The sequence below is a fragment of the Garra rufa genome, chromosome 11 (genome assembly GCF_049309525.1).
Source record: "Garra rufa chromosome 11, GarRuf1.0, whole genome shotgun sequence".
In the NCBI taxonomy this organism is placed as follows: domain Eukaryota; kingdom Metazoa; phylum Chordata; class Actinopteri; order Cypriniformes; family Cyprinidae; genus Garra; species Garra rufa.
In genome coordinates, this window is record NC_133371.1 from 34,670,599 (window position 1) to 34,694,780 (window position 24,182).

Consider the following 24,182-nt stretch of genomic DNA (forward strand, 5'->3'; position numbering starts at 1 on the left):
GTATGTGTATATATGTGTGTATATATATGTGTATATATATATTTGCCCTTTCTTATCTTATCACAAATGCAACTTTTTCATAATTGCAACTTATTCATGCAAATTCATCTCACAATTAGATAATAGCACGTTACAATATCAAATTTATCACCTTTTCTTATAGGAGACCTGTTATGCCCTTTTTTTTTTTACAAGATGTAATATAAGTCTCAGGTGTCCCCAAAATGTGTCTGTGAAGTTTCAGCTCAAAATACCCCACAGATTGTTTATTATATCATTTTGAAAATGCCCCTTTTTTTTGGTAGGCCTCCTTCTGCAAGCTTGTGAAAAAACGAGCCACTCAGATCCTCCCCTGACATAGAAAGGGGATCTTATTATAATATTACCGCCCCTTAATCTGCACATTTCTACCCACAGCGCCACCATTCTGTTTTCGCAAGCGACAACGGTGTAGTAGTTCTAACGCCATGGCAAAAGTTCAAGCAAAGCATGCTAAATGTTCTGTCATTGGCTGCACAGAACACTGTTTAGAGTCCCAGCCTCAGAGGATAAGATAGCAGTGAATTTGATTTATTTACTGTTTATAACGCTGCTGCCACATAGATCTAATATAAACATGCAATTTCTTTCCAAGCTGTTTACCTTCATAAACATAACTGACCGTTTTTGTAACTCCTGTGTGTTTTTAACATAAACTTGTGTATTTGACAGTTTAAGCGCAATCTGACATGAAAGAGAACTTATTTTACTCACATGCCATGTCACAGCGATTTCTGTGGGAGTGCTTCAAATGTGTGCGCTCAGAAAACCACATATCAGAAGTTTAAACTAATATATAAGGCTTTAAAACACGATTTCAACTGCTGTGTGGCAGCAGCGTTATAAACAGTAAATAAATCAATAAATTCACTGCTATCTTGTCGTCTCTAAGACTGGGACTCTATATAGTGTTCTGTGCTCGTCTATGCAGCCAAAAACAGTACAGTTAAACTTTTGGCAAGGCATTAGAACTGCTACACCATTGTCGCTTGCGAAAACAGAATGGCAGCGCCGTGGGTAGAAATGTGCAGATTAATGCGCGATAATATTATAATAAGATCCCCTTTCTATGTTCTTTTTCACATTTTTTTTTTTAGGGTTGGTACATGCACCGAGGCCTCTATTATTATCACTTAAACATGGAAAAAGTCAGATTTGTTTTGACATACCACCATTAATTTGCAACTTTCTTGTAAATGAGTCCATCTTATTATTGTTTTAATGGAAATATCTTTTAAAGGTAAGCATCTTTTCCTCAGTTCCTCCAAAAAATCCACACACATGTCTAGTTGTGTGGAGATACTGGATCAAAGGTTACATCCAGTATTAAAGGTTTTATGAGTCAGTTCTTGTTACTTTCAACTGCACCATACTGTAGCTTTCAGTCCACTGTCATATCCGAACGTTCACAAGCATTTGCTCTAAGATGTTCTGGAGATGTAGTGTCATGTCTGTATGAAGCAGGTGTATGTCTGTGTTCAACTCTTCAGCTGGCTCTGAGAGCAGGTAATGAAAAGGAAGAGGGCGAGACGGCAGACACTGTGGGTTGTTGCTCACTTCGCGTGGAGCACATCACTTTACATGACACACTGGATGGGCAGAAGTGTGTGGTAGAGTTCGACTTCCTGGGTAAAGATTGCATCCGATATTACAACAAGGTCCCTGTGACCAAAAAGGTGACGATTTTTTAGAAGATGCCTGATAATGTTGGCTTACATTTACATTTATTTGTCTGGTGTGTCACTTTAATTGACTATAACTTATTATTATTATTATTATTTTAATACCTATAATTGCATACTGAATTGTGCTTGGTCTGTTCTTTCTTACATTAAAGGGATATTTCACCCAAACATGAAAATTCTGTCATTAATTACTCACCCTCATGTCGTTCCAAACCTATAAGACACAAATTAAGATATTTATTAAGAAATCCAAGAGCTTTCTGACTCTGCATAGACAACAATGTAACTGAAATGTTCCCCTATCCAGAAACGTAGTGAGGACTTCGGTAAAACAGTCCATGTGACATCAGTGGTTCAACCGAAATTTTACAAAGCTATGAGAATACATTTTGTGCGCAAAGAAAACAAAAATAACGACTTTATTCAACAGTTCTTCTCCAAATCACATATTCTGCCATTTATTATTTTTATTCGGACAAAAAGTATTCTTGTAGCTTTGTAAAATTATGGTTGAACCACTGATGTCACATGGACTATTTTATCAATGTCCTTACTACATTTCTCTCGGATTTTATTGTGTTCCAAGATAAAGGTCTTACAGGTTTGCAACAACATGAGGGTGAGTAATTAGTAACAGATTTTTCCTTTTTTGGTGAACTATCCCTTTAAATGCAAATCTGAAATTATCACTTGTATAAGTTACCTTTTTAAAGCGCTAGCTGAAAAAATGAGTGTTTCATGATAATTTCAGTAACAACAGGTGGTTTATTTTTATATTTTAGCACAACTTGTAGATGTCAAAAGTGTGGTTTCTCTGCCGTTCTCAAGTAGCGGGTCACGCTAGAGGGGAAGTGTGAGATGTGTGCTGCGCTCAGCCGCTAGAACTTGTTTGCTTGCATAGGCTTCTTAATGTAAATGAGAACATTTGAAAGAAGCTCATCAAGTGAAAATTAATTAGTTTCTGAATATCTTGCAAGTTTATTTGGTGACAGGCAGACTTTGCGGAAATGTCAGATATAATTGCAGGTATGGTGAAAACCAACCCCCACTTCCTCATCACCCCATTATAAGGCATAATTAATCACAATTAAAGCCTGGAACTTTGTGCCACATGATCTGGAGCTGATCTTTTAGTTTTAGTTTCAGTACTGTCAATATGCTGTTATACCTTTTCTGTTTTTTAATTGTTAAAATAACAAATCTTGAAACTACATGTCCAGGCATTTAAGGCTACGTTGGAAATCTGGCATTTAAAACCTAATTTGTAACCCTGGACAACAAAACTAGACTTAAAAAGCACTGGTATATTTGTAGAAATAGCCAAAAATATATTGTATGTCAAAATGATGGATTTTTCTTTTCTCAAAACTGGGAGCTATAAACTTGCAATTGAGACTTTTTTTTTCTCAGAACTGTGTGATACAAGCTCACAATTGGGAGTTATAAGTAAGAATTGTGAGATATAAACTCGCAATTCTGACTTTTTTTCTCAGAACTGTGAGATGTAAACTCGTAATTAAGAGTTATAAAGTCAGAAATGTGAGATATTAACTCACAATTCAGATTTTTTTCCTCAGAATTTTGAGATATAAACTCTCATTTCAGATTTTTTTCTCAGAACTGTGAGATATAAACTTGTAATTGAGAGTTATAAAGTCAGAAATGTGAGATATTAACTCACAAATCAGATTTTTTTTCCACAATTGTGAGATAAACTTGCAATTCTGCCTTTTTTCTCAGAATTGTGAGATATAAACTCGCAATTCAGATTTTTTTTTCTCAGAATTGTGAGATACAAACTCGCAATTCTGACTTTTTTCTCAAAATTTTGAGATATAAACTCGCAATTCTGACTTTCTCAGAATTGTGAGATACAAACTCACAATTGGGAATTATAAAGTCAGAATTGTCAGATATAAACTCACAATTCTGACTTTTTTCTCAGAATTGTGAGATATAAACTAGCAATTCAGATTTTTTTTCCTCAGAATTGTGAGATACAAACTCGCAATCGGGAGTTATAAAGTCAGAATTGTGAGAGATAAACTCGCAATTCTGACTTTTTTTTTTTTTTTTCTCAGAATTGTGAGATACAAACGTTTTTACTGGTGACTGGTTTTGTGGTCCAGGGTCACATTTCAGAAATGAAAATGAAAAACATAGTGCTTTAAACAGAAAAATAAATATTTAATATTCTGCACTATTAAATCACAAATTAAGTGAACTTGTGCCTTTGATATTGTAACTCCTTTGTACAGATTTACTTCCATTGAAGCACAAGATGCTCTTTCAGCTCTTGTATGCAAACTATTATGCTGATAATATAATTTGTAATGAAGAATGTTGTGCTATATTACAAAAATGGAAAAGTAAACATTTCCGTTAGTGGTTTGAGAGTTTATCTGGCCATATTAGGGTGAGTGTTGAGTATGTGATCATGTTAATGTTGATCTCCCTCTATGTGCTTATTAGACAGGAAGGTCAGCATATGAATCAATCATTACTACCATACGAGCGTGTAAAATTGGGGAAAAAAATGTTCCAGAAATATAAATTCTGTCATTGCTTGGCGAGCGGTCTGTTTACTTTCTTCTTCATGCATTTGGCTCAAGGATAAATTGTTATTCAAATGAGACTGATTTAAAAGCAACACATCTGCTACCATTAATTAGTTCCATGCATATTTTAGCTGGTTTATTTAGTAGGAGTGGAGGAAAACAGGACTTCTGCGAAATGTCAAATATAATTGAGAGTGCCTCTCCCTCTCTCTATCCTTTCCTCTCAACCTCTGTTCTGTGCATATGATAAACAAGCTAACATGTGTTTTCTGTTTCAGGTTTTCAAAAACCTCAAGCTTTTCATGGAAAACAAGCAAGAAGGAGATGACCTCTTTGATCGACTCAATGTGAGTGTAATGTTCTGAAACGGCGGCAGACAGTCATAGATTTTTCATTCTGAAGGATACGGTTCTCAAGAGACTTGCATCATAAGAGTTCAAACTAAAGCATGGTAGTTTTTTAGTATTTCAGTCTTAATTTTTGCAGCCGAAAGATTGAAGGACAGAGAGAGACGGATTTTGAGAGGAAATTGGAAAACTGCTTGTGTGTGTGAAAAAGAGAGACCAACAGAGACCGACAGAGAGAGAGAAATGTGCCCTTTCAGTGAGGTCAGGTTGGTAATGGTGGGCCATCGTGGAGGGGGAACATTAATCTGTACTTTGGGCTCTTCCGATTGACTCTGCGAAAGGCCGAGCGGAGGGGTGAACGAGGGAGGATGCGGCAGAGAGTAATACTGGCCCTCTTCCACAAAGTGCTGCAAATCTTATTACATGCTGCTGTGCTTTTAAGCTTATGTGTGCATATATGATGCTCAGAAGTGTCTTTAACTTGGCTGAACCCTCACTAGAACAGACGCTTTTTTGTATATTATAAACAAGAACTTTAATGAGACAATGCTTGCGAAGGAGAATACATATAGGGTTTTTAAAGTCATAGTTCAGCCAAAAATGAAACTTCTGTCATTAATTGCTCACCCTAATGTTGTTTCCAAACCATAGACCTTTGTTCATCTTCAGAACACAAAGTAAGATATTTTTGATGAATTCCGAGAGCTTTCTGACCCTCCGTAGACGGCAATGCAACTGACACATTCAAGGCCCAGAAAGGTAGTAAGGATATTGTTAAAATTCACATTTGAATGTGTTGCATGGAGGCTATAGTCAACTTTGTCATTTCCATGTGTTTCCACTGTTGTTTTGTCTCTTCTTATTAGTATTCATACAATGGCAAGAAGGCCAAACATAATGAAAAAGGCTAGCTATAATTACAGTTGACGTCATAAGAGGGATAAGAGGGATCATACAAAATGATAGTTATTTTTTAATTTAGCACTGACCTGAATCAGATATATCACATTAAAAAAAAGTTTTACATACAGTACACAGGAGAAAATAATATTCTTAATACTGTGTTGTTATCTGAATGATCCACAGCTGTTTTTTTGTTTGTTTGTTTAGTGATAGTTGTTCATGAGTCCCTTGTTTGTCCTGAACTGTTTAACTGCATGCTTTTCTTCAGAAAAATCCTTCAGGTTCCACAAATTCTTTGGTTTTTCAGCATTTTTGTGGATTTGAACCCTTTCCAACAATGACTGTATAATTTTGAGATCCATCTTTTTACACTGAGGACAACTGAGGGACTCATATGCAACTATTACAGAAGGTTTGAACGCTCACTGATGCTTCAGAAGGAAACCCAATGCGTAAAGATCTAGGGGGTGACAACTTTTGAACTTTTATTATTTTGCCTAAATATGACTAAATTTTTTTCAATTTAGTACTGCCCTTTAGAAGCTACAGAAGATATGTACATGTTTCCCAGAAGACAATAAGTTAAATTTACCCTGATCCTAAAATTCAAAAAATTTTCACACCCCAAATCTTTTATATTTGGTTTCTTTCTGGAGCATCAGTAAGCATTTCCACCTTCTGTAATAGTTGAATGTGAGTCCCTCAGTTGTCCTCAGTGTGAAAGCATGGATCTAAAATCATACAGTCATTGTTGGAAAGGGTTCAAATGCACCAAAATGCTGAAAACCAAAGAATTTAGGCAGTTTAAGCAGGCAGTTTAACTGTTCAGGACAAACAAGGGACTCGTGAACAAAAAAAAATGTAAATAAAAATAACATGAATTTTCATAAAATGATTAACATTTTGAAGATGCTGCAAAGTGTATGTAAACTTTTGACCTCAACTGTATATACAAACTAATCTACTCATCTACTAATTATAGTCTTATCCCTATACTACAGCTGTAGAGCTGAAAATGACATTTAGTCATTTTTATGATGATGTCCCCAAAAGTAGCTTGTCAGGTTTAGCTAACATTTGAGGGACATTTTGCAGCCATTGTGTTCCCAGAAGTATAGTTCAGTTAAAAACACACACACATAAACTCTCAGTTGTGTTCCTTTGAGTCACTGGGTGTCCTAGCCCAAATGTCACAGTGTTCCCTGGTGAACAGTGTCACACAGACCGACATGTTCAACATGCGTCAAGTGACTCGCAGTGCGCGTGTCATCAGACGGCAGCGCGTGTGCTGAACGTTAGCAGCAGTTGACATGCTAGGACACAGCTGGTGTCATTAGCATTTAGTATCTTTAAAGATAGCTTCATTAGAATGCAGATGTGTGACTGTACTTGCATCGCCTTCCCCTGGGTCGCACAAAACCTTGGTCGTTTCTGAGGTAAATATTTGTGTTTTTAGTACTTTGGTCTTAAAGGAAAAGCGAGGAAGGGTTTTATCATTAGGAAGTTTCAAATAAGTGTGATGTTGTGCACTTTAGACAACTTGTTGGTTGAGTAGCTTGTCTGTAAACCCTTTTTAAGACACATCTTGTTGATGCAAGTAGATTTAATGGATGTTTTCTTTATGTCTGGAACATACAACTCATACTCCTGCACTTACAAATCCATTAAAGTTGGAACAAATGGCTGATATCTTTGAAAAAAAGATTGCACTAATGAGATTTGCTCTTTTAGACATCTTTTTTTGCGTACTCGTTTCTAGACAATAAAGACAAGAGCGCCATCTTGTGGTTCAAAGTTAAGCTGGATCATAAAACATGGTTTTAAACATAAAACATTACCTTTAATGTGTTGCTTTTTCTCTTCACAGACTCAAGTGCTAAATAAACACCTGAGTTCCCTCATGCCGGGACTGACTGCGAAAGTTTTTAGGACATACAACGCCTCTATAACCTTGCAGCAACAGCTGAAAGAACTCAGTAACAGTGAGTGTCTTGTTTTTTTTTTTTTTTTTTCTTTCTTTTTTTTTCTTCATTCTGTCAGTCAATCTTCAAATGAACATTCAACATCAAGACAACTAGCACAACTTCCAGATGTTCAGTCATGCCGTCAGTATGGATGTATGTTGGAACATTTGCTAAAATGCTTGAATATGATGGCAATATGGATTGCTGTCAGAGTGTTCAAAACAACGTTCGATTTGACAACTCTGAGTCCACAGAAACATATGGATATTGTTAGTATGACAGTGTGTCCAAACTTGATGCAAGAAACGTAATCAACAAAGTTTCTACTTTGCGAACATAAGACGAGACTAGCCACAGTCAGTGTTTGAGACCGTACTATGTTGCGGTCTCACTGACTGTCCATGAGGGTTATTAGTTTTCTTTTTTAATTATTTTATTTATTATTCAATTTGTTTCTTTTTTATTTTTTATTTTTATGAATTAAATCATTTTTTCAATTTAGTTTACATTTTATTAGTTTTAATTTAATTTTAAGTTAATGTTTAAGTTTCTATTTTTATTCTTTGTTTTTTTTTATATCCATTTCATTTCCAATTATTTTTTTCAATTTAGTTTACATTTTATTAGTATTCATTTTGATAGTTTAAGGCTGATTATGTTTCTATTATTTATTTATATTTTTTGTATTTTATTTCTAATACTTTTTTTTTTTCAATTTAGTTTAGATTTTATTAGTATCCATTTTGATATTTTAGGGCTGCTTAAGTTTCCATTTTTATTCATTATATTTTTTATTTCCAATTAGTTTTAATTTTGATATTTTAGGGATGCTGAAGTTTCTATTTTTTTTTTCTGTTTTATTTTCAATTTATTTTTTCAAGTTAGTTTAGATTTTACTAGTTTTAATTTCAATAATTTAGGGTCGCTTAAGTTTCTATTTATTTAATTATTTTGTTTGTTTTTAATTTTGATATTTAGTTTAGGTTTCATTAGTTTTAACTTTGATATTTTAGGGCTGCTTAAGTTTCTATTATTTTTTTATTATTTCCATTTTATTTCTAATTCATTTTTTCAATTTAATTTTATTAGATTTTATTAGTATTCATTTTAATATTTTAAGGGTAATTAAGTTTCTATTATTATTATTATTATTATTATTATTATTTTCTATTTTATTTCCAATTCGTTTTTTCAGTTTAGTTTTGGTTTTATTATTTTTAATGTTGATATTTTAGAGCTCCTTAGCTTTTTTTTTTTTTTCTTTTTAGTTATTTGATTTCTATTTGATTTCTTTCTTTCTTTCTTTTTTCAATTCAGATTAGATTTTATTTTATTATGTATTGTTTTATTTTTTATTTTATTTTTTTTAGTTTAGGGCTGCTTAGAAATATATATTTTTTTAAAATAAAAATAGATATTTTATTTCCAATTTATTTTTTTTATTATTTTAATTATTTTATTTATTTAATTTTTTTTTTAATTTCCATTTTATTTCTAATTCATTTTTTCAATTTAGTTTAGATTTTATTAGTTTTAATTTTAAAATTTTAGGGCTGTATAAGTTTATACTTTTATTAATTATAGTTTTTTTATTTCCAATTTGTTTTTTTGTTTTCAGTTTAGTTTAGATTTTATTAATTTTAATGATGATATTTTAGGACTGCTTAAGTTGTGTTTAACAGTGATATATTTCTCAACCCATCTAGGTCTATTGTTGTTTTTTTGTGTTTAATTTTAAAGGTTTCGAGTATAATATACCATGTATCGAAAATAATTTCTGAATTATTTTATTTGAGTTAGTTTTGGTGTCATGAAAATAGTTTTCCCAGTTATGATTTGGTTTTCTTTTGACTTTTTTGCACACTTTTAATGTATATGTTCCTTAAGTAGTAGCTAATCAGATAATAACATGATTTCTGGGTCACAAAGTTGAGTTTTTTCATTGATACGACAATAAATAATTGGTCTCTAGAGCCCAAACCACAAAGTGTAGTAGCTATAAACTGCTAAAACATCTGGACTCAGTCAGAGTTACTCAGAAAGTGTCGATGTGCCTTAAAGGGATAGTTCACACAAAATAAAAATTACCCCATGATCCTCAAGCCATCCTAAGTATATATGACTTTCTTTTTTCAGACAAATACAATTGGAATTATATTAATAATATTCTGACTCTTCAAAGCTTTATAATGTCAGTGAATAGGTATAGGATGTAGGCATACTCACCATATTTATGCATTTACTTTGCTTGTTGTGTTCACGAGTTAAGACAAAAACTTCTTGTTTACATGTTAAACGTTGCTTTTATCATATCATGCCTGGGTAGGACACGGTTTGATGGGCACATTCTAGTTTGTTTGCGCCGCTAGCAGTGTGAATGAGCTTCTCACTAATTACTGAATTGTGTGTTTGTGCTAATGAGACTGTTGTATGTTTGTTTGTGAGTAGTGTAACTATCCAAGCATCTCTAGAGCGAGTACTGCAGTGTGTGAATGTGATGTGTGTGTAATGCTGGGGTGGAGGTGTCAGATCGCCACTGAGAGGAAATCTGTTTTCTGCATCCACTACAAGCTCTAATTAAATCAGCTCAGTGTGTGGCAGGGTCTCGCCCATCAGGTGCAGTGTGTGTGTGTGTGTGTGTGTGTGTGTGTGTGTGTGTGTGTGTGTGTGTGTGTAAGTAAGTGGTGGGCATGTTGACTTAGAATTTACAAATTTACATACAGAAGCCTGTTTAAGGCCTTGTAATTATTGATTTCTTGCCATTTTAACCATGTTGTTTAGCTTTTTTTTCCTTCATACTTATAAATATTACATAATATTGAAAACATTAATTATGACAAACCTCAAAATATGTTGGCAAATGAGCAGGTCAAAAGAAGTCAAAAGGTTAACCAATTATCGGTGACTATATTAAGCATTTTCATGGCTATCGGTATTGGCCTTTTTCAAAACCGATTTGCCAATAAAGTAATTTAAAAGCATTTAAAGTGTGTTTGTCAGAGCCCTTGTTGTTCTTAATTTTGACTTTTCATTTTTACAGTAGAAATATACAGTCAAGCCCGAAATTACTCATACCCCTGGCAAATTCTGACTTAGTTACTTTTATTTAACCAGCAAGTTTTTTTTTTTTCATTAGAAATGACACAGACGTCTCCCAGAAGATAATAAGACTATGTACAAGAGGCGTCATTGTGGAAAACATTATTACTCATCTTTTATTTACATTTGAACAAAAAGTAGCATGTGCAAAATTATTCATACCCTTCTCAGTAATCAATAGACAAGCCTTTATTGGCTATTGCAGCAATCAAAAGCTTCCTATAATTGCTTACCAGCTTTTTGCATGTCTCCACTGGTATTTTTGCCCATTCATCTTTAACGATGAGCTCCAACTCTTTCAGGTTGGAGGGTCTCCTTGCCATCACCCTGATCTTTAGCTCCCTCCACAGATTCTCAATTGGATTTAAGTCAGGACTCTGGCTGGGCCACTGCAAAACGTTAATGTTTTTGTCTGCTAACATTTCTTCACCACTTTTGCTGTGTGTTTTGGGTCGTTGTCGTGCTGAAATGTCCACTGGTGCCCAAGGCCAAGTTTCTCTGCAGACTGTCTGATGTTGTTGTTGTTGAGAATTTTGATGTATTGCTCCTTTTTCATGGTGCCATTTACTGGAATTAGGTTCCCTGGTCCACCGGCTGAAAAACACCCCCAAAACATTAGATTCCCACCACCATGTTTGACAGTGGGGATGGTGTTCTTAGGGTTGAAGGCTTCTCCTTTTTTACGCCAAATGAAGGCTACATCATTGTGGCCAAACAATTCAATTTGTTTCATCTGACCATAAAACAGAAGACCAGAAGTCGTCATCTTTGTCCAGATGAGCATTTGCAAAGGCCAAGCGGGCTTTTGTGTGCCTTATCTGGAGAAGTGGTGTCCTCCTTGTTCTGTATCCGTGGAACCCAGTGGTGTGCAGTGTGCGTTGGACTGTCTGCTTTGAGATGTTGCCACCAGCAGAGCTCAGATTCATCAGGAAGGCCTTGGTGGTAATCCTTGGATTCTTTTTTACCTCTCTCACTATCCTCCTGGCCAGCGCAGGTGTCACTTTTGGCTTCCGACCACGTCCTCTGATATTTTTTACAGTGTGGAACGTCTTGTATTTTTTAATAATACTTTGCACTGTAGCCACTGGAACTTCAAAACATTTAGATATGGTCTTATAGCCCTTTCCTGACTTGTGAGCAGCCACATGTGCGCAGCCGCAGGTCCTTAGTGAGCTCCTTTGTCTTAGCCATGACTGTCCACAAACCAACAGCAGAGAGCTTCTGTTTTTCACCTGTTGAGTTGATTAAAACAGCTGTTCCCAATGAACAGGGTGATTAGGATGCTTTAGAACAGCTTGGACTATTTGGAATGCTATAGAACTTTGGATTTTCCCATAGACTGTGACAGTTTGCAAAGGGTATGAATAATTTTGGACATGCCACTTTTTGTTCAAATGTAAATAAAAGCTGAGAAATATTTTTTCCCACAATGATGATCTTGTACATTGTCTTATTATCTTTTTGGAGAAACCTGTGTCATGTCCGGTCAAAAAAAAACTTTCTGGTTGAATAAAAGTAACTAAGTCATATTTTGCCAGGGGTATGAATAATTTCGGGCTTGACTGTGTGTAGATGGATAGATAGAAGTGAACACTTTATTTATAAAGGATTGCTTAAATTTATCAAAAATGATTGTAACATTTTATGTTACAACAATTTCTATTTCATATAAATTCTATTCCTCTGAACTTTCTATTTATCAAAGAAACCTGAAAAAAATTCTACTCAGCTGTTTTCAACATAATAATAATGTTTTTGAGTAGTAAATCGGAATATAAGAATGATCATGTGACTGGAGTAATGATGTAATGATGCTAAAAATTCAGCTTTGAAATCACAGGAATAAATTACATTTTAAAATGTATTCAAATAGAAAACAGTTATTTTAAATGGTAAAAAATATTTCAAAATGTTACTGTTTTTGCTGTACTTTGGATCAAATAAATGCAGGCTTGGTGAGCAGAAGAGTCAAAAACAAAAATCTTACTGTTCAAAAACTTTTGACTGGTCGTGTTTTTTTTTTTTCCAAATGTAAGTGATATTTGCTCTGAAGGAGGAATGTAGCAGCTGGTAGTTTCCACATTTAAATATATCTGTGACTGTCATGTAGCCAGTCTTCTCACTTATCTCTCTCTTTTTTTCTCTCTCTCACTGTGTGCGTGTGTTAATGTGTCATTCTTACTACAGTGAAGGATAATGTGGCGGAGAAGTTGCTCTCCTACAACAGAGCAAACCGTGCGGTTGCAATTCTATGTAACCATCAGCGGGCGCCGCCAAAGACCTTCGAACAATCCATGGCTAACCTGCAGTCAAAGGTACTAGATATACGAGAGTAAAAAGTGAACAAAATAATTCAAATATCATACAAAAGGAACATTTCAATATAATGCAGTTTTATTACATTTGTTTTTTTCACTCTTCCCTTTTTTTAAAGATTGACAGCAGGAAGGAGCAGCTGGACTTGGCTAAGAAAGAACTAAAGCAGGCCAAGAAAGAAGCCAAAGGGAGCTCAGACAACAAGCTGCTCATGTCAGTATCTTTTTCCAGGCCTCTAAAAGGGGCTGTTTGTTTGCTTTCCAGCTATTAGGATCCTTTTATAGATGAATGTGATGTATAACAGTATTTTATGTGTCTTCAGTGTGGTGGAGAAGAAGAAGAAAGCTGTGCAGAGGTGTGAGGAACAGCTGCTGAAGATGGAGGTTCAAGCTACAGACAGAGAAGAGAACAAACAGATCGCCCTGGGCACCTCCAAACTTAACTACTTGGATCCACGCATCACCGTGGCCTGGTGATGATGTCTTAATCATACACAAACATGCTACACAGGAAGTCACACTGATATTACATATTAGAACATTTGAAGTGTTTCTTTACTTTATTTTTTGCTTCTAGGTGTAAGAACTTGGAGGTGCCGCTGGATAAAATTTACAACAAAACCCTAAGGGATAAGTTTGCCTGGGCTGTGGACATGACTGAACATGACTTTGTGTTCTGAGCGTGGTTTGTTTATCCTCCAATTTACCTCAGTACTTTTCATCAAAACTGTTAACTAATAGCCACGTTTTAATAATGTTGCATTTTACATTGTTTAGTTGTTCAGTTTGTATATTAATCAAATTTACATGTTCTAAGTTATCTTGAGAAAGTTCAATAAATGTTTTTTTGTAACGAAATCTTAATCTTTTTTTTTTTTTTTGTATATTACTACAAAAGTTTTTTGGGAGACAAAACTCAATTTTAATTGTAATTCACTCCAAAATTATATATTTATAGTTTCTAATGCTTATTAAGGCTGTATTTATTTGATCAAAAAGACAGAAAAAAACAATGTTGTGAAATATTATTACAATTTCTAATATTTCTTTCCTATTTTAATATACTTTAAAATATAATATATCTTTGTGACACAGTGTTGAATTTTCAGCAGCAATTACTCCAGTCTTCATTATCCTTAAGAAATCATTGTAACATGCTTATTTATTATCAGTGTTAAAATTATATATATTTTTTGGAACCTGTGATGCTTTTTCATTGAATAAAAAGTTAAAAAGAACAGCATTTATTAAAAAAAAAAGACTTTTTATTCATTTAACACATCCTTGCTGAATAAAATTCTTTAAAAAAAAAAAGAACTTTTGAATAGTAGTGTATGTTGTAACACAATTTCTATTTTAAAAAAAAACATTCTTTTTCTAATAATCAAAGAATCCTAAAAAAAAAAAAAAAGTATCACAGGTCCAAAAAAAATATTAAATGACACAATATTGATTATAAATTGGAACATTAAAATGATTTCTGAAGAATTGTGTGACACTGGAGACTGGAGTAATGAAGCTGAAAATTCAGCTTTGCTTCACAGCAATAAATTACATTTCAAAATATATTAAAATGGAAAACTGTTGTTTTAAATTGCAATAATATTTCACAAAATTGAATTTTTAATGCATTTTTGATTAAAGGGGCTATATGTAACTTTCCCCAAAATAAACGTAACAATAGCCTTTTTATTTGACCATTTATGACTCAAACATCTCCTGATGAGCATACTGACACCTTGTCAGCTCACAGTGGGTGCACCTATAAGCCTGTATCCCATAGACATATGTCTATGCTGTATCCTATTTTTCCTATTTTCTGTCGGGTCGGATTTTTCGAGCGCTGTCTGCGGATGTGACGTCAAGCGCGTTCATGTTAAACGTTTCAGATCACTCTTCCACCATCGCTAGTCATATATATTGCAAACAAACTTAGTTTCTCAAACAAAATATGTATTTGACTGTTCTTACCTCTGTAAACATAATGTTGACGACTTTGCAACGGATGACTTGTGAAGTGTGTACGTACGAGCGCGCGCTGCGAGAGCGAGCAGAAAGGAAGAGCAGTTCCGTTTTTTGGCCACAGGTGTCAGTCGCGAGTTTAAATTTCAGAAAGTTAGATATAGCCCCTTTAAATAAATGCAGCCTTGATTAGCGTAAAAAAAAAAAAACATTAAAAATGTATTTGTTTTGTGACATTATCATCACAAATGTATAGTAATTCTCATTACCAATGTGAAAAAATAATACAGTAATGAAAATCATCTGGTCCTGATACAATTTTATTAGATTCTGTATGACACATACTTTCATGATTTACAGATATTTTATGAATTTAATGTAAATTATTATTTGGTTAAAATATTGTTATTTTGGTGTAAAATGCTTATGGTTTGGACATGATTTTTCAGACTGACCTGTTTAAGTCCCGTATAATCTACTAAAATACAGTATATATCACTTTTTCCCTGATTCAAAAATAGATTTTTCCTGGGGTGAAAAACATTATCAAGCGATTTAGTCAAATTTTAGCTTAAGGCAGTGAAGTTCTGCATCATGCGGTAGACCTTTGATAGTGGTGTGGCTTTAGATTGCATATAAAGGTGTTAATCATCATCCTACCTAGTTTACACATTGATCAGTTATAAACAAAGTGATTTACATTTCCAAGAATTCACCCTGCGTATTCGACCTTAAGAGGCTTTGCCTGTCAGCATATGCTCCTTTAATATATTTAACAGGTTTAAACAGATGAGGACACCGGTTTTAAGAAACAACTTTAATTCAACAACAAATTCACTTTAACAGGAATGGTGTTAAGGTTGGCACTTGGGCTAGTGCTATTACAGTAATGCAGGGTTCGGTTCTACAGTTGGATGTCGTGTTTAAAAATTCCTGCAATCCGTTACAGAAAAAGGAAAAAAGTGTCGCGTACAGTCACAGTAATAGGACTGACTTGAATTCCTTCTAAATATTAAAAAAAGCATCACATCAAACCAAAATATGTTAGTCACCATAGAGAAAATTTTGCTGCTCCTGAAGAGTGTTGGTAGTTTCTGCTACTCAGCATTCTGTGAAAGATAACAGTGCATTTTAATACACTATACCACAAATGCATTTCAAATTCCATTTAAGGTCGAACATTTACATCTGGTTTCAACTAAAATACTTCGATAATCGATATTACCTCTACTAGGAGGCCTCTCCCTCTTTGACCTTGTTCTCCCCTTCAACCTCTTCCACTCCCGCCTGAGTCATCAGGTCTGCTATATTCTTCTCTAGATCATCGATGCGGGTGCTCATTTCATCAAGTGAAGCTTATTAAGGAAGATGCAAGCAAGTACAGGTAATACCAGCATTTAAATCCACATATCAAAGCATTGAGTGCACGGCTATAGCAATATATGCTTGGTAGATTTTAACAGTTAACAGAATTTGTGTATTCCAAAAATGCATTGTAGATAGTTCTGTGGTAAATTTTGGTTCTGTGAAAATGTGGAGCTTTCTGAAGAGATTTGTTTTATGAGTTTTTGAAATGCCCTTGCCCATGAAGGATGAAGGTTCAGACCTTGGAATAGAGGGTTTGCACTTATGTTATGATTTGGTTATGATTTAACTGGATGCACAGCCATATTGGTGACACACAGATGTAAACAACAGCATGGATTGCATGGTTAATGTACCACTGAATATGTTGTTCTGCTAATTTATACTGTCTAAATCATGACAAAAATTGTGTGGAAGCTGCTAAATCATATAGAGAAGGACTTAGTAAGCAGAAAAGGATAATTATAAGAACAAACTCGAATGCTGTCAAGATTCTTGCCCTGGAAATCCTGGTTCAGTATTTTGTGTGTGGCCAACCACAAACGCATTTTCTTCCTCAGACAGTTTTTGGCACTCTTCTCCTTGATTTGTTATAACTTTTGGCAGAAATGTTTTTCCCAGTCAGATCGATTGTACCTCCAGGGTTTCTGCAGGTTTTATGAAGGTAAATTTAAGACTTTAGACCAAATACGAAAATTTAATGACCACATTAAGTTGAAATAGCAGCACTTCAAAGTTCGAAAATACCAATACAGCATCTTGATTTAAGACTCTTTGGACATTTGCACTAGAAAATGAGACAAAATACTGAGAAGGATATTAATTTTTAGCACTGTATGCAACATTTAATGCCATGACTATGGATTTAATACTTTCTGTTCTGATTTCAGACCTTTTTATTTCATTTGTGGAAGTACCAGTCGACACTTTTTAAGACCTGCAGAAACCTTGGTCCCCCAAATAGGTCATTACGCTCTCATTTAAGAGGACTGTATGCAAAATATAACATTCTCTTAAATGAAAAAATATATATAATAAAGTATCCGGTAAATGATAACTGGTCTCATTCATAGATTTCTAAACAGATGCTGTGATATAGAGAGTTTGCACTTAGGTCACGGATTGGTCAGTTACTTAGATCCGCAGCCATGTTGGAGATACTCGGATGTAAACAACAGCATGTTAATGTACTACTGAATATGTTGTTCTGCTTATTTATGCTGTCTAAACCACAGAAAAAAATGTGTGGAAGTTGCTAAAGCATATAGAGAAGGACTTGGTAAACAGGAAAGAGCGCAATACTTTGACAAACTAAAGTTAATAGGTGGTAAAGATACACACAAGCAGTATTAATTAAGATAGCAGTCTAAAATTTCACCTACCTGGCCGGAAATGATAAGAACAAACACGAATGTTGTCAAGATTCTTGCCCTGGAAATCCTATTTCTGTTTTTTGCACTCTTCTCCTTGATTTCTTATAACTTTGGCAGTCTATAGTACTCCAAATGTTTTTCACAGTCCAACTAATTAGTACAGCCCAAAACATTACAATAATTGAACAATTTCAGTAGCAATAATCAGCAAAATATGCAAGTTTTGTGTGGTTTAGTGGCGGTCTTTACATTAAGTGCCGCCATTAAGAGCGTCGTGAAAACTCTTACGATCCTCTCTTACGCTTATACCACCAAGTTTTCTGCCGGTTTTGTGAAGGTAAATTTAAGACTTTAAGAATAAGACCAAATAAGAATAAATATGATGACCACATTGATTCAGAATAGCAGCACTTCAAAGTTTGAAAATACAACTTAAAAGCATCTTGATTTAAGACTCATCGGACGTTTGCACTGGAAAACTAGACACATATTGAGGAAGATCTTAAATTTTAGCAGTGCATGCAACATTTAATGCCATGACTATGGATTTAATACTTTCTGCTCTGATTTTTAGACCTTTTTATTTCATTTGTGGGAGTGTGAATCAATACTTAAGACCTGCAGAAACCCTGGTTCCCTGAATAGGGCATTTCCTCTCATTAGTTTAAGATGGACTGAATGCAAAATATAACATTCTCTTAAATTAAAAAGTATCCGGTAAATGATAACTGGCCTCATTTATAGATTTCTAAACAGATGGTGATATAGAGGGTTTGCACTTACGTCACGGATTGGTCAATTACTTAGATGTGCGGCCATGTTGAAGATACTTGGATGTAAACAACAGCATGGATTGCATTGTTGTTGTACTACTGAATAAGTTGTTCTGCTAATTTATACTGTCTAAACTACAGAAAAAAATGTGCTGAAGTTGCTAAATCATAAAGAGAAGGGCTTGGTAAACAGGAAAGAGCACAATATGTTGACAAACTGAAGTTAATAGGTGGTAAAGATTAGAATTAGAACAAACACAAATGTTGTCAAGATTCTTGCCCTGGAAATCCAGGTTCAGTTTGGCCAACCCCTCAGACAGTTTTTTGCACTCTTCTTGATTTGTTATAACTTTTGGAAGTTTATAGTACTGTTTTTCCCAGTCTGACTGATAAGTACAGCCCTAATGTGACAATTTACCATTTTCAGCAGCGATAAAAGTTTTCTTCGGTTTAGTGGTGTTGTTTACATTAAGTGCCGCCAAACGGCGCGTCGTGAAAACACTTGATAAGGTTAGTTAAAATACTCTCTCACCTCTGTACCACCAAATTTTCTGCAGGTTATGTAAAGGTAAATTTAAGACTTTTAGACCAAATAAGAATAAAATAAATTTAATGACCACATTGAATTGATTGAATATTAATTTTTAGCAGTGCATGCAACGTTTAACGCCATGAATATGGATTTCATACTTTCTGCTCTGATTTCAGACCTTTTTATTTCATTTGTGGAAGTGCGAATAAATACTTTTTTAAACCTGCAGAAAGCCTGGTTCCCTGAATAGGGCATTTCCCTCTAATTCGTTCAGATGGACTATATACAAAATATAACGTTCTCTTAAATTAAAAACGACAAAAGTAACGACTAAATGACAACTGACCTCATTTAAAGACTTCTAAACAGATGCTGTAGTATTTAAATTTGAGGCATTATCTCTGGGACTACTATCGCCTCATTGAAAAATTATACAGATGGACTTGAAACAAGAAAGGATATTTCTCCCGATGATCTGGTCTGACATTGTCTGGAACTTATCCTGCATCTGCTGCAGCAATGTCTGCACCTGTTAAGAGAGAAACATCCACTTAATCTAATATGTAAAAAAAAACGCATAAAGATATGCAAATACATTGAGTCAAAATATATAACAAATATATCCGCTTGTTAAGTCACGACAATTATATTCTCAGCCAAATCTACTTTAAAACAATAAACCAATCAAATGCCGCATCAAAATAATCTAAGTAGAGCAGATAAACAGGGCCTAGCATTAGCCTAGCTTAGCAAACCACAACAATATGTCGTTTATCATCAAACTTACCACTGCTGTGAGATCCTGCACCGATTTTGGGTCTGTCTCTGCCATATTTGTTAAATAAACAATCTGTACAACTGCAAAAAGATCTTTATTCTTCTATAAATCGCGTATCTTCCCAGCTCTTTGCCTCAAATGATCAGCTGTTGGATAAATCACGGAGTTGTAAGAAATATCGCGAGATTTTAGAAAGCTCTCAATGAGAGTTTCCCACAGCTGCAGGCATGCAAATCAACCTCTGGCGTGATCAGACGCGCAGTAGCAGGACAGTGCACACCCAAATGATGCAGTCATTATATGTATTACCTCCCATTGACAGGTTACAGCAGGTTATGTCAACATTTATTACAAAATGTAGGTGTTTTTGTCTCGAATTACAAAAATAGTTTCGGTTAGTTCAGGTATTAGCAGAGATTACCAACGTCTTTGCTATGATATAACCTACATATTTTGGCCTTTTAGGCAAATTTAAGTAAACTGGCGTAAGGTAAAATAATTTATCAATTGAACAATACATTTTAACAAGTTGTTGTGGGTAAGCTGTTTATTTGTTTAATCTATACATGGTATAGCCTACAAGACAAGGACATGGTTTTGTTGTTTCCACGTAACCGTTCCAAAATTTTAACCTCAAAATGAAAACAATGAGAGTAGTAGTGTTACTCAAACAAATTTTGGTTTGATAAGATCTCGTGGTGTTCCCTGTTTATATGTTCTTTCCTCTTCCTCTGTAACATTAGACTGATGAAAGCTGCGCGGTCAAGCCCACATCTCCAAACTGCATCAGCCTGATTTAGACTAGATGATGGCTAGATGAGACAGCATATGCTCATGAGTGTGTGTGCTGCTGCTATTATAGTTGTCAAACAAGTCTTCGGCCGAAACCAGGTATGCTTAAACTTCCTTTAAAAAGATTTTTTTTTCTTCCCTTCTTTGCAACTTCTTTGTTCTATCAAGCTGTTTCGTATTAAATCGAAACCTGCGCTGCGAAACTCTACTGAATATGCATAGAGTTTTGAGTTTAGCGTTTACAGCGCCGTGCTGTTCTTGTGCATTGCGTTTAACTACTGATCGGAGAGTGCTTGCAAGCGATACTGCAATAATATTCACTTTGATTTATCAGGTCGATAAAACATACACAGTTGCACACCCGGATTCATGTATCCCCGCATGGTTTGTTCATATCCTTAATGCTTAGCGATGTCCTGTTCTGTTCATGAACGAATCGTTCTTTTGAATCGGATCTTTTTCAGTGTAGTGTTTGAACCGGTTCACAAAACGAGTCCGAACGATGTCGTTCACGAGTAAAACTAAAACATTAGTCGTTCTCGAATTAACCGAGTGGGTCAAAGTGAATCTTCTGTGCTTTGAAATGATACATGGTTATTCTTTCGAATAGTTTTGGTTGGTTATGAGCTGAGGGAAATTATATAACGTTTAAAGTAAACAGAGGATCAAAAAGTTGCTTTAATTGCCAAATAGCTTTCAGTCTTGTGGTAAGTAAATGTTACTATTTAATACTGTACATTCAAATTAACTAGTCAGAAGTTTTTGAACAGTAAGATTTTTTTAAGAGTCTCTTCTGCTCACCAAGCCTGCATTTATTTGATCCAAAGTACAGCAAAAACAGTACAATTTTGAAATATATTTACTATTTAAAAGAAATGTTTTCTATTTGAATATATTTTAAAATGTAATTAATTTTTGTGGTTTCAAAGCTGATTTTTTTTTTTTTTGGAGGATGATGATATTCAGAAATCATTCTAATATTCTTTGCTGCTCAAAAAACACTTATTATTATGTTGAAAACAGCTGAGTAGATGTTTTTTTTTTTCAGGTTTCTTTGATGAATTGAAAGTTCAGAAGAACAGCATGTATCTGTTTTACATTTTAAAATATTTATTCCTGTGATCAAAACTGAATTTTCAGCATCATTACTCTATTCTTTAGTGTCACATGATCCTTCGAAAATCATTCTAATTTGCTGTTCAATAAACATTATTATTATTAGCATTATTATTATCAATATTTAAAACAGTTGAGTATTTTTCAGCATTCTTTGAAAAATAAAAGATCCAAAGATCAGCATTTATCTGAAATAAAAAAATTTTTTACATCAACATTACTTTTTTAATACTTTCATTTAGCAAGGATGCTTTAAATTTATCAAAAGAGATGATAAATACATTTATGATGTTACAGAATATTTCTGTGTATATTTAGGTTCTAATTTACATTTATTCGTTAAATCATGGCTGTGACAAACTAAAATGGGTCACATGAATAAACCCTTACTAATACAGCCTAATTGAACGATATAATAAGTGTGCATACACGGCTTTATTCTTTAATCCAAAGCAGATTTTATGACACATGGTGTAAAAGAACCACTGAATCATTTTAGAACAGATTGATTGAAACGAATTGTTCAAAAGAATCGATTCAAATGATTCACTCTTTCCATCACTAAAAATAGTCTTGGTGGCCATTCACACTAGGCTTTGTTGCTTTTAAAACATCTATCAGAGTGGGTCTGAATGGTAGATTAACTACTTTTTAAGATGCAGTTGTCAAAAAGTGTACAGAAAAAAAGAAAAGCAATGCAGTGACAAACCCATTCTTTAGGTTTAAACTAACTTAAGGGATTTTCCTGCTGTCTACATTTCCTGCTGGATCCGGTTTCTAAGATCATAACACGGACGTGCACATGGCATTATGAAGTGCTCAAAGCATACCAAGCATGGTTTATGCCCATGTTTGCCATTCCAGAAAAATGGAATGGCAAACATTTTCATGTCCTGCAAAGCTAAATCTGTTTACAGTAGGTGTGGGTCTAAACATCTGTTCATGTAGGAGACACAAAGTGAGAGAGGTGGAGACATGTTAGAAGAGCCCAACCCCCTACGGAATGCAAAAGTTATGCAACACCTCTATGTACAGTAGCAGCTCTCATTGCTAGACCTCCAGGTCACGAGCTGTGCTCGAGTACTTGGTTCCAGTTGACTTCATGGGGATTAGGGAACATTCCTTTACTAATCTGACCACTTAAACCCATAAAATCTCCTTTAAAATGTTGCAGGACTTGATTTTGGTCTTGAGTTTTAAAATTGCTAAATTTTAAAACATGGGTAACAGATCAAGTTTTGTTGAAAGTGACTTGTAATAGGCTTGGTAAAATTAGTAAGAATGTTGAAAATGAAAAATTGCTTTTTGTTTGGAGAATAGCATTAATGTATATTTATGCTTTATGTTTTTTTTTTTTTTTTTAATAAAAATAAATTAATTTGTTTTATTTTTGTGAACACTTTATAGCTATATAGGATTTATAGCTCTCTTGGTTTCCAGTTAACTGTTTAAATTCCAGTTATTGTTGTTTTGTTTGTGTAAAAAAAAAAAAAAACATTTGATGAATTCATTATAGGTTTGAAAACTAAATATTTACATGTTTTTGAAATATTAAAAATATTTGACAAATATTCAAAAGCTCTGTTATTTATTTTACTTAAATTATAATTATGTATACTACCAGTCAAAAGTTTTTGGACACTATAATTTTATAATTTTAGCCTGCTTTTATTTGATCCAAAGTACAGCAAAAACAGTCAGATTCTGAAATATTTTTACTATTTAAAATAATAAAAAACTATTTAAAAAATGTAATTTATTTCTGTGATTTCAAAGCTGAATTTTTAGCATAATTACTCCAGTCACATGATCCTTTTAAAAAAGCATTCTAATATTCAGATTTGCTGCTCAAAAAACATTATCATTATTATGTTAAAAACAGCAGAGTAGAATTTTTTTTAATCTTTTGTAACATTATTATTGTCTTTCATCACTTTTGATAAATTTAAAGCATCCTTGCTAAATAAAAATATTAATTTCTATAATTTCTTTTAAAAAAAAATATTCTGACTCCAAGCTTTTGAATGGTATGTTACAAAAGCTTTTTATTTCAGATAAATGCTGATCTGTGGATCTTTCTATCCATCAAGAATTCTGAAAAAAAAAGAATGTACTCAACAGTTTTAAATATTTATAATAATCATAATAAATATTTCTTGAACAGCAAATCAGCATATTACAATGATTTCTAAAGGATCATGTGACAATGAAGACTGGAGTAATGATGCTGAAAATGTAGCTTTAATCACAGGAATGATTTACATTTTAAAATGTATTCAAATAGAAAGCAGTTATTTTAAATAGAAAAAATATTTCACAATATTACTATTTTTGCTGTATTTTGGATCAAATAAATGTCTGAAATCAAATAGATTTATAAAAAAAAAAAATCTTACTGTCCAGAAACCTTTGACCAGTAGTTTATATTGTAAAATATGCACAATATAAAATTACAACTTAAATTTCTTCTCTTCTTCTTATTTGGGCCAGTAAAGCTGTTGGTCAACTAGAAATCTGAATTAGTCAGGAAAAAAAAATTAAATGTAATGTTCACATAGATTACATGTTCTTGCATCACAAA

The 24,182-nt window shown here is 33.8% G+C and overlaps 2 protein-coding genes across 2 annotated transcripts; one reads left to right on the forward strand and one right to left on the reverse strand.

The window, feature by feature from the left end:
• The first annotated feature begins 1,178 nt into the window (after positions 1 to 1,178).
• On the forward strand, positions 1,179 to 13,642 carry LOC141345327 (DNA topoisomerase 1-like). The gene is made up of 8 exons (XM_073850191.1): positions 1,179 to 1,187; positions 1,530 to 1,715; positions 4,561 to 4,629; positions 7,400 to 7,514; positions 12,783 to 12,910; positions 13,030 to 13,124; positions 13,234 to 13,383; positions 13,488 to 13,642. The coding sequence occupies exons 1-8, from the start codon at positions 1,179 to 1,181 to the stop codon at positions 13,588 to 13,590; spliced, it is 855 nt and encodes a 284-aa protein (XP_073706292.1). The 3' UTR covers positions 13,591 to 13,642.
• Positions 13,643 to 15,674: 2,032 nt separating this feature from the next.
• On the reverse strand, positions 15,675 to 19,847 carry LOC141346018 (heat shock factor-binding protein 1). The gene is made up of 4 exons (XM_073850940.1): positions 19,703 to 19,847; positions 19,378 to 19,444; positions 16,098 to 16,221; positions 15,675 to 15,981 (listed from the first exon to the last, which is right to left on the reverse strand). Exons 1-3 carry the CDS (start codon positions 19,745 to 19,747, stop codon positions 16,103 to 16,105), a joined length of 231 nt encoding a protein of 76 aa, XP_073707041.1. The 5' UTR covers positions 19,748 to 19,847; the 3' UTR covers positions 15,675 to 15,981; positions 16,098 to 16,102.
• Positions 19,848 to 24,182: the final 4,335 nt, after the last annotated feature.